At 40.6% G+C, this 11,534-nt stretch overlaps 1 protein-coding gene across 1 annotated transcript in view; it reads left to right on the top strand.

The window, feature by feature from the left end:
* Positions 1-11,534, top strand: part of LOC117952130 (protocadherin Fat 4) — a 21,243-nt gene that overhangs the window by 6,886 nt on the left and 2,823 nt on the right. Inside the window, exons 9-19 of the mRNA XM_034884251.1 lie at positions 488-581; positions 683-801; positions 2,237-2,410; positions 2,782-2,910; positions 3,538-3,693; positions 5,153-5,333; positions 6,329-6,462; positions 6,607-7,557; positions 8,914-9,039; positions 10,194-10,445; positions 10,520-10,618. Of these exons, the coding sequence (XP_034740142.1) occupies positions 488-581; positions 683-801; positions 2,237-2,410; positions 2,782-2,910; positions 3,538-3,693; positions 5,153-5,333; positions 6,329-6,462; positions 6,607-7,557; positions 8,914-9,039; positions 10,194-10,445; positions 10,520-10,618 (2,415 nt within the window). The remainder of the gene's footprint in view (positions 1-487; positions 582-682; positions 802-2,236; positions 2,411-2,781; positions 2,911-3,537; positions 3,694-5,152; positions 5,334-6,328; positions 6,463-6,606; positions 7,558-8,913; positions 9,040-10,193; positions 10,446-10,519; positions 10,619-11,534) is intronic.

Genomic DNA, 11,534 nt, shown 5'->3' with positions numbered 1-11,534 from the left:
TAAAATACAGGGGCATAAGTATACACCCCCTATGTTAAAATACAGGGGGCATAAGTATACACCCCCCTATGTTAAAATTGTGAAAAATGTTTGTATACTTATGCCCCCTGTATTTTAAGGAAGAACATTTATTCATTCATGAAACATTATTCATTCACAAATAAAATTGGTGTACTTAAAAGTTGGATTTTTCCTCATTAATCAACTTTAGCATGGGTGTGTTAACTTATACCAGCCACTGTATAGAGAAAGAAATGCACACAGTCTGTAAAAGTGGCAAGGCTCTGATGAATTCCTTAGACTTAATTAATTAATTAATAAGTTGGACATCCCTCAGCTCTTACAATAGTCGTATTTTATGTATACTTTAGTGTTGTTTTGTTTGTTTTCTTAATCTTAACTGGAGGGGGTTTGGCTAAGAGTGATGCTTTAGAATTTTTTATCTACAGACACAGAATATTAACCCCTGGTATGTTATAAATTTTAGGATGGGCCTTTCCGGACCGTTGAGCCAGAGGCGATAAAGGCTCAGGATGGAGACGTCGGGATCAACGTGACTTTAACCTACAGCATCAGTGCAGGTAAACAGCAAGAAAATAACATTTTGAATTCAGCTCCGACTTCTGACAACAAAACACTTGGAAAAATCCTCTAACATTTAATATTATCTGTGTTTGTGTAGTGTCTCCAGACCAGTATGGGGGACACTTCCACATGGACCCCAGCAGTGGAGTTCTGACGGTGCTGACTGCTTTGGACCGAGAGGAGATGAGCAGCAGCGTGATCTCCGTCAGCATCAAGGTACGTCACGGGCCGCTTTACCCCTCGTTGACCTGCAACTTTCTGTTTTTCCGGGTTGAAATTTCAACATTTTTGTTGTTTTTTTTCTACACTTTTCTAGATGTTTTTGTCAATTTTATTCCAATTTGTTTGCACTTTTTTGACTGATGTTTTAGTCAATTCTTAACTATTTTTTTTTTGCTTTTTCCATTTTTTTAAATGTTTTTATTGTCAATTTTTTTCTGATTTTGTTGGTCAATTTTTCAACATTTAAAAAAATTAAATATGTTTTTATTATTTCTTTCAACATTTCCCAATTTTTTCAACATTTTTTTGTTATAGTTCTGATATAGAACGATTTTTTTTGTTTTTTGTTAACGGATATTTGACCTGAGGACAACAGGAGGGTTGATCCAGCTCAGTTTACACAACCCAAATAACACCAGTCATAAACTTTAGCCTTTAGATTAACAATCCGCATTCGACACCTTCTGTCCTCAGACCCTCCATTTAGATAAGAAACAAACGCCCCTAAACGGGAAAAATGAAAGAAACTTCTGGAAACCTACTCATGCGAGATCATTCTCCCTGAACATACATGTTTTGTTTTTTGGTGACTTGCAGCCCCAAAAACTCACTTGCAAGCAGCTAGGACCCTGGCTCAAAAACACTACAACAATTAAGGATCCCACCCACTCAAGGCTGTGTCCACACTGAAAGCAAGCTAAAACACAGCAGCAATAGTAGTAGTAGTTGTAGTAGTAGTAGTAATAAATTAGTATCTATAGTAGCAGTCCCAGCATTGTAATTAGTTTTTAGCCATTTAATCAATCAAGCTTTATTTCACATAGCACCTTTTAAAACATACCAGAATACAATTCAATGTGCTAAACAGTGATCCAATTAAATTTTCAATTCAATTATATTTACACATCGTCAAATCACAACAACAGTTATCTCATTGCAGAAACCCACCAAGAGCAAGCACTAGGACACAGAGGCAAGGAAACACTTCCTTTAAGAGGCAGAAACCTCGGGCAGGACCATGGCTCAGGGTGGGGGGGCATCTGCCTCGACCGGTTGGGGGTGAAAGAGAGAGAGAGAGAGAGAGAGAGAGAGAGATATATGTAGCAGAGGGTGTGGAGCAGGAACATGGAGGCAGCAGGTGACTCCAACCCCAGATCCAGAGCCAGAAACACCTGCAGGAAGAGATAGGAGGAGAGAGGAGAGGGGCGAGTGAGAGAGAGAGAGAGAGAGAGAGAGAGAGAGGAGAGGGGCGAGAGAGCACAAGACTCCGGGAAAGGGAAGAAGTTGAGTTAGTAACATGCATTAAAAGGTTGCATACTCGATTGAAAAGCACCAGACAAAAAAAAGGGAATGGTAAAAGAAAGGGAATAAAAGACTTAGAATATGCAGTCACACAATTCTGTGATTTTGTGATGTTTTCTGCGTGCAGGCGGCCCAGACGGACGACGGTTTTAAGACGGCGGACGCGGTGGTGTCGGTCACCATCGAGGACGTGAACGATAATCCTCCAGAGTTTGACCAGCCCGACTACTCCGTTACACTTCTGGAGAATTCTCCCGTTGATGCGGTTCTGTTCAAAGCCGTCGTCACCGACCTGGACCAGGTGGATTTTACTTCAATTTCAATTCAGTTTTATTGATGTGACGCTAAATCACAACAACAGTTATCTAAAGAGCAGGTCTAGATCGGACTCTGGGATGTTATTTATCTCCCAGTTCTTTCCATAAAGAGCAGGTCTAGACCGGACTCTGGGATGTTATTTATCTCCCAGGTCTTTCCATAAAGAGCAGGTCTAGACCAGGACTCTGGGATGTTATTTATCTCCCAGGTCTTTCCATCTACCTCAACCTTTTGGGGGAGAGAGACAGACATACAGACAGGCTGTCGATCAGGAACATGTAACCACACTCGGAAATTAGGTAATAATTTATGTCTTTTTTAATATAAATCTCATCCACGATGCTCTTTCCTCAGGGAGGATTTGTGGGAGATTTGCAGATCTTTCCAGAATCTTCTCCCTTCTCTATCGGCGTCGACGGGACGGTCCGAGTGAAGAACTCCACCGTTCTGGACAGAGAGACCACGGAAAGATTCACATTTCAGGTAAACTACATCTCACACAAGTGAAAATAAATTATCAGTTGTCTACTTTCATTGAATTCGGGTATTTTGGGGTACATTTTATTTGAAGAAAAAAAACGGGTCGAAATAGTGACAAAAATGTTGGAAAAGCAAAAAAAAACTAAAGAAAACGGAAGAAAAAGCATTGAAAAAAATCAACAAACATCGGAAAAAGTCAGAAAAACGTATGTATGTATATATATATATATATATATATATATATATATATATATATATATATATATATATAATATGACTAAAGAACGTGGCAAAACAGTGACAAAAATGTCGGAAAAAGCAAAAAAAACGCAAGAAAAAGCATTGAAAAAAATCGACAAACATCGGAAAAAGTGAGAAAAACGTTGGGAAAAGCAACAAAAGTGTTTTTTTTTAAACATTTTACATTTACACATACACACTCACAATACACAGTCGCTACATTTACTGAAGGTTTTGGTCTTTTGATGGGATGTTTTGACCCAAATTAATATTGAATAACACCAGAAATGTCCTGTTATCTTGCCACAGCTATTTTTTAAACTGTGTGGAACTAGACAGTGTTGCATGCATTGTAACCTTAACCTTTGCTGTTCCTTTGATGATTAAAAGATCAAAGCGACTGAGACGGATCCACCCAACAACGTGGCAGAGGTGCAAGTCAGTGTTTCTCTTCTGGATGAGAATGACAACAGTCCTGCGTTCACCAGCAAGACGTACGAGGGGAAAGTGTTTGCAAACCAAACCGTGGGAATGTCTCTGGTCCAGGTGAGTGATTAACCCGTGTGATGTCCCCGGGTCAAACTTACCTGCTACCTGTTACCTGTTATATCTGACATACGGATTTCTTTCAACCAAAGTGCCCAAAAATAACATGGATGATTCCATATAACGTACTTCAGGAAACATTAATGATTAGTTTCACAGAATGTTTTGGGTGCTTTATTTAATCTTATAGCATTTGAATTATTTTAAAGGGTTTCAAAACAGTATCCAGACTAAACTTTGACATCTAAACATCTGAGATCCACTCAACATCTTCTGATCTTAACTATTAGTCAAAATAATTCATAATCTCTGCTTTTTTAACTAAAAACTAATGTATAATTTGATATAAATGAGGTTTGTTGACCATGAATTCCGAGATTAAGTGTAAAAGTGTGTTATTAAACCAGCTCAGGTTTTTATAAAAAGCACCAAAAGCTGGAAAAAGATACAAATGAATCAGAAAAAGCGACAAAAACATCAGAAAAAGCGACAAAAAAAATTCATTTTCAATTTTGACCTGGAAGGACACGTTCATGGTTAACAGGGAGACAACACAAGGGTTAAAACAGACTTAGACTTCTCTTTATTAATCCTTTTGGGATGATTTCCCCAAGGAAACTGAAATTCCAGCATCCATTTTAGCGAGAAATACAGTAAAAGCCAGTATAGAGACAACAATAATAGCAGTAATAATATTAATAATAATAACAATAATAAGGAACATTCGGCTGTAAAAGGTTCTGTTGAAGATTTCTCAAGAATGTTCTGAATCTAATTTAAATCATCATCCAAATATCTCATCAACTCAATCATCCTGTCAACAGCTGCAACATATTTTGTTTTTCATACATCTTAAGTTCTCATAACTTAATTTTTTGTACAACTCACATATTTCAATCTCATGTCCGTCAAATGAACACGATTTAAAGGGGGCCCTCTTTGAGTTGTAAATTATACTCTAATGGAAATAGATTTACGTAAACAGAGAGTAACATTTCTAAATTCACATTACACTGAAATTGGTTCAGCTTGTATTATTTTGATTTAAAAAAAAAAAAATCAGCCTTGTTTGGATTAGAAAGGTGTCGTCAGTGCAGTAGAAATGTGGAGTTCCTCAAGGTTCAATTTCAGGTCCCTTTCTTTTTCTTTGCAAAACACTAGGTGGGGTTACATCTGCCCTCCACCGCTATGCTGATGACACCCTTCTTTAACTCACCCTGAACCCTGCTATCTACAATTTAACACACTTAATAAGTCATGTCTCTTTTCTCTTTTCCACATAGGCCATTGATTAATCTGATAAGTGTCTTAACTTTGCTCCATCCCTTACTATGCTGGATTGTCATAAAAGTCACATAATTATTTTAGTTTTTACTGTTGTCATTCTTTGGTTGTTGTCATTTTAATTGACTGATGATTGATTGATGTTAAGATGATGATGTGTGTAATTGCACCCAAGGTTAAGGCAGAAGATCCAGATGCAGATCAGAACGGGCAGATCAGATACTCTCTTGAGTTTGGCAACAACGTCGGATACTTCTCAATCGAGGAAAACAGTGGAGACATCACGCTGGCTAAAATCATTCCCCTGGTGGAGAACAAGATATTGGAGTTCCCTCTCTACATAACAGCCAGAGATGGTAGATCTGAGTTTCCAGTACTTCTTAAAGGAGAATTACAGTCAATTCCAACATGTAGCTCTGTTGTTTGTTAATGTCAAGCGTTGTCAGTAGAGAGAAAAACAAAACCAATTGGTGCTGCCTACGCCGTGTTGTCCTCCTGCTAGCGTTAGCACCCAACAGGCTTCAACAGGGCAAGTTTTAAACTTGTTTTTAGCCTCTTAACATGTTCAAAATGTCATTAAATGTGCCTACCCATGTGCAGTGATTCCTTCTGAGTGAACACGTGAATCTGACTGCTGGAGATTTGACAGAAATTCATGAAAGTTGGGCTAATTCAGCTCTGTTAAGCTCGGGTGTTGAGAGGCAGTTAGAGAGCTTAGGGGCCGTCTACAAACTACAACACAGAGAAGAGATAAAACTAAAATATGCAGGCTATCAATTTAATGATACAATGAGGTAGTGTCTCCAAACTTACAGAAATACATGAAAGTTGTGCTAATTTATCTATGTTTAGTTCCTGTGTTGATACTGCAAAGATCAAAATACAACACAGAAAAGAGATAAGATTTTGTATTGCACTAGAATAAATCAGTGTTATTTATTCAGGGTTACAAGACCTTGTCTGTGTGTATGTTCATATCATTTTCTGTTACTTATACATGCATGCTTTTTTTTATTTGGGTGGTTATGTTATTTGTGGTAATGTTTAATGTCGTTTGGCGTTATTCATCTAACGAATGCTTGTATGTAGGGCTATGTCCTCTTTTTACATGAGCTACCCAGGGATGCAAAAAGAATTTCAGATATTAAAGTTGTATTGTAAATCCTTTGGAGCGGGTTTAAACAGTTAGTAGTTAGTTTGAAGCCTACGTTGGCCTTGGTACAGTTTTCATACCAGACGTATACACAACTGAAGCTACAAAATTGTGATAAAGTAGGGGATGTCATCTTACTTTGTCAACAGACTTATCACACTTATGTCATTGTGATATTCTTCTCCACCTGTCCTCTAGGGGGAACCATGCCCCGCTCCTCCTTAGCACAGGTTAACGTTCGTGCTCCTGGTGCCTCTAATCCTCAGTTTTTACACAAAGTCTACCGTGGCACCGTGGAAGAAGAGCAGGAAACAGGAGTTGTTATTCTTAGGGTAAGTTTTTCCTTAAGTTGTCCAGATCGACATGTCAAAGTCAATTTGTATTAGTTACTCCTTGTTGTTCAGAAAATGGGTCAATGAACTTCTGATTCTCCATAAACTCACAGTTCATGTTCCTTTTCATCTTCATGTGTCCAGGTGGCCTTCGTGGCGGTAGATGCTGAGATTCCTGTGACTCTCCGAGTTGATACAGAAGCCGACAAGTTCGCCATCTCCTCCAGTGGTGAATTCACCACTAAAGTGAAGCTGGACTACGATGAGGCTCCACACAACTACTCTGTGACAATCTCCATCTCTGACGGAGTCAGCAGTGACAGTGCAGTCGTGGAGGTTCAAGTCACCGACGTCAACGACAACAGTCCCGTTTTTACCTCGGACTCTGTCACACAATCAGTCCCAGAGGACGCAGACGTAGGGTCCGATGTGACTGTTGTTCCCGCTACAGACAAAGACAGCAGCTTCAACAAGGAGATCAGATACTCTCTGAGAGGCGGAGAGGGGAAGTTCTCCGTCGATCCTGTGTCCGGGATGGTGAGTGTGACTGGACCACTTGACAGGGAGACTAAGACAGAGTACAGCCTGCTGATGGTGGCTGAAGATCAGGGTCGTCCAGCCAGGTCTGCCACAGCCTCCCTGCTGGTCCGAGTGTCGGACATCAACGACAACGTCCCCAAGTTCTCAAATGCTGAATATCAGGGTGAGGTCTTAGAGACGGCGTCAGTGGGTACGAGCTTGCTCACGTTATCAGCCGTAGACCCCGATGAAGGAGCAAACGGGAGTGTTACTTACAGTATTTTGAGCCAACATCCCTCGTCAGAAGCTCTTGTTTTTGAGTTGGACTCTTCCAGCGGGACTCTGCAGCTGGCCCAGCCTCTGGACTACAGCGAGGTGAAGGTGTACAGCCTCGTGGTTCAGGCCTCCGATGGAGGGACTCCCTCCCTGGTTGGGAACGGCTCCGTGGTGGTGAAGGTGAAGGACGTGAACAACAACCCGCCTGAGTTCAGCAAGGAGAGCTACGACGTGGCCGTCTCTGAGAACCTGGCCAGCGGCGCGTCCATCCTGACCCTGGAGGTCACTGACCGGGATGAGGTGAGTAAAACCTCCTGAGAACTCTTTGGTTCTTATCTCTATGAATCAGGCTTTTTGTGTCCAGTTCCTACGTGTACTTTTAAATGCATTCTGGGTCAATAATCAGGACATTTTGCTACCAGTTTGCTACCACAGTGATTTTCTAATTGTAGCAGCTGAGTCAACACAACACAACTAATTAAAAAAACCTGCTGAATGAAACTCTGAAATATTTCACACAGCAAGAAGGTTCTGGGTTTGAATCCAGGTCGTTCTGCACCTTTCTGTGAGGAGTTTGCATGTTCTCCCCATGTTTGTGTGGGTTCCTCAATTTAAAAAAAACATGTACTAGGTTCTGCGTTTCGAACACAGGGATGCTCATGTTGTGTACGTGGTACCAGAGCACCCTAGGCCAAAGGTCAATGATCGATTGAGCTGTCAACTGATCACCATCTGGTGGTGAGATGGGTCAGGGGATGGGGGGTGGGGGGAGGACTCTGGACAGACCTGGTAAGCCCTTAACGGATAGTGCGGGTAAATTGGGAACATCTGGAGGAGGCCCCTGTCCGACGGACTTTCAACTCACACCTCCGGCGGTTTTAAATTATATTCTCTTGACTGCAAAATTTTTTCATAAAAATCCAGTAATATTTGTATTTGTATCGGTTTGTTTATGTCAAAGATTTAAAGATTTGGTAGATTTATATTGAAATAACACAACAGATGAGATGAACCTTAATGTCCTTATTAAAGTTCGGACCTTGGCCCCGCTGCTTTACAACCTTTGTAATGGGTCAAACTCTCTCATGTGTCTTTTCCACCGAGGCGGTTCTGGTGCTGGTTTCGGAGTTGGTGCCAAATATCGAACCGGTTCCTTGCTTTTCCACACAAATAAACCTGGTTCTGGGCCAGGAACACGGGTTCCAACTCAGCACCAACTTAGCGCTGGTCTAGAGATAAGAACCGGTTACGTCAGGTGCTGGGGGGAGCGGGGTTATCATGACGTTCGAAAAACAAAAACTTCTGGCCGCCATTTTTAAAACCCCGGTCAGCTGTTAACCATAGAGAGCTGATGATGTTAGATTTGGACATGGATTGGAAACCAGAACCATCGTGGTCCAAGGGGAGGAAACCACCGGTCTGCTGGCTCTCAGGCTGGGGGACATCCAGCTGGTTCTTAGAGAACTGGCAAAAGCACCAGAACCAGCACCGAACTGGCACCAGCACCAGAACCAGAACCAGCACCTGGTTAGCCTTGGTGGAAAAGACAAATAAGTTGTTTCTGGGATCACGCAGTGTCTTACTTCTGATGAGGTCCTCCTTTTATAGCTCTGAAGCTTAACTCGGACCAGGTTTTTAACATATCTTCTTCTGTAGGGTGGATTCTCCAGCGGTTACTTCCTCTACACCAGTGATACCTTTGACATCAACAAACAAGGAGTGGTCTCACTGAGGAGGGACGTCACCTTGGACAGAGAGACAAAGGACAGATACATGTTACAGGTACAACATGGTTACGTTTTTATCTCCTGGTCTATACCTGATTCAAGAAAAACTTCAAATGCGTCCAGTCCTCTCAGAGAAACACAATGATATACAGTACATATATAGTACAGTACATATATACTGTATATATGTTTAGATATTGCATATTTTGACGGTGATGGCCTTTACAATAATAGTTTATAGTAACTATTATCCGTCATACAGTATGTACAGGGCTGCTCATGAGTATAGGAACCCATGCTTAAGTTGACTAAAAAGAGGAATAACAAAATCATCTCTTGGAAATTGATCTTAATGCCTTAATTAAAAAATTAGGAAAACTCCAACCTTAAAGGACAACAATTTCTTTTGTGAATGAATAATGTATCGTAAATTAATAAATGTTCTTCCTTAAAATACAGGGGGGCATAAGTATACACCCCCTATGTTAAAATACGGGGGGTTATAGTATATTATGTTGAAATATTATATTCATATTACAATTTTTTTTCAACATACTATACTCTGATTTACTTTGACATAATATACTATGACTTTTAAAAAAATAATTTCGACATACAGTACTATAATGACTCCTTTATTACTTTTTGGACAGACAGTTCCACGGTGGCTCAGAGGTTAGAAAGGCTGCAAATAGCACCAGCAAGGAATCTGCATGTTCTTACAGACTTTAATATGACTTTTTGTCACTTTATTTGACATACTATAGAATGACTTTTTATGACTTTTTTTTAACATACTATACAATTAATTTATCATTTTTTATAACAAACCTATACTATGACTTCACGACATGCCATACTGTGATCTTCTTTTTAAAAAGGTTTTCAAGTATTCCACTTATGTTTAATACATTATTCAATTAATTTCACAGTAATTAAAACCATTACCACTTCTCACGCACCTATACCAGCAATCAAGGTTAGCTTTAGCAATTCAGCTTTTATTTTACACAAGTATTTTTTGCAGCTAATGCATTTTCTAGTACATCTTTTTTCAGTCTCATTTTGTGCTTGTGTTTTTAAATACAATACAACTCTGTAAAAAAGGTTTTGGACAGCTGAAGACCTTGTGCAGGACTTTTCGTTTTTATGAAACAAAATCAACTCCATACAAAGATCCCAGCTGTGTTTGTGACGTCCTGTGTTCAGGTGGAGGCGGTGGACCAGCCCACTGACGGCCTGCGATCCACAGCCCAGCTCAACATCACCGTCCTGGACTACAACGACAACGCCCCACAGTTCCCGAGGATCCCGGACCCGCTAGAAATCCCTGAGGGCGTGTACTCGGAGGACGCTCCAGGAGAGGTTTTCACCATTGTGCCAACAGACGCAGACCTCGGGCCCAACGGAGAGGTCGCCCTCTCCCTCCTCTCCCCCCACCCACTCTTCAGATTCACCCAGGTGAGGCCAGAAGAGAGGACTGTGGAAACGGGAAATGTGAGTGCATTTGCTGGAGCTGATGTGTTGTGTTGCAGGACGGCACGTTGCTGGCTGTCGGCTCTCTGGATCGGGAGAGCAGGGACACGTACGAGCTGCTCGTGAAGGCCTCGGATAAAGGCACCCCCCCGAGAGAGGTGAGAGACACCTGCAGAGAAGGTGGAGAGGGACCCTGAAATACACCGCATTCAAATATGTGTTGATATTTTCACATTTCCATTTCTTGAACTGTTTCAGGAAGGTCACAGGTAAGTGGCAATGTAAGGTTTTAACCCTCATGTTGTCCTCGGGTCAACTTTGATCCGTTTTTATTCATGAATCACAAAAAAAGGGGCCTTCAAAATAACCGCTGAAAATGTCAACGTTAGAAATGTCAAATAACGTTGGAAAAAAAATGTTTTTAAAAGCACCCTCAAGACTGGAAAAGTGAAAAAAATGGCGTAAAAAGCGCTCATATAGTTTTTCACGGTTGACGGAAAGACAACACGAGGGTTAAAAATGACAACACCTGATTTTAGTGAGTGGAATTAACGTGTGACACCAGATAATAAAACAAAAGCCAATATTAGAGCCTCTTGTGTATTTAATGGTTGTGTGCTTTAGATTCAACACTTCTAAGCAGAAGGCAGCACTCTGACATGAAATAAAAACAAATAAATGAAGAATGCTAGTCGACTGACGACCTGATATTTTTAATATTGGACTTGCAGGGGGCCAGCCCGATCAATTAACTCCTGACTAATAACTATTAGCAACCCTTAATAACTCCTGAATTTAATGCAAATTGTCTGAACAAGGACAAAACTCCGGAGGATTTGTGTCACATCTTAGGTTTTCATCAGTATTTTACATGCTCGTACTACAGCAATAGAACTTGACCAATGCATCATGAAGTATAGATTTAGAAAGAATTGCTACATTGTCGTTTAAAAGACCCATTGGCATTTTCAGTACATGTAGAGAAAGATATCCCGGGTTACAGTGGGTACGGAAAGTATTCAGACCCCTTTAAATTTTTCACTCTTTGTTTCATTGCAGCCTTTTTCCAAAAAT

Source organism: Etheostoma cragini, chromosome 2 (genome assembly GCF_013103735.1).
Source record: "Etheostoma cragini isolate CJK2018 chromosome 2, CSU_Ecrag_1.0, whole genome shotgun sequence".
Taxonomy (NCBI): Eukaryota; Metazoa; Chordata; class Actinopteri; order Perciformes; family Percidae; genus Etheostoma; species Etheostoma cragini.
The sequence above is the reverse complement of the archived record's forward strand: the minus strand, read 5'-3'. Positions and strand labels throughout refer to the sequence as shown.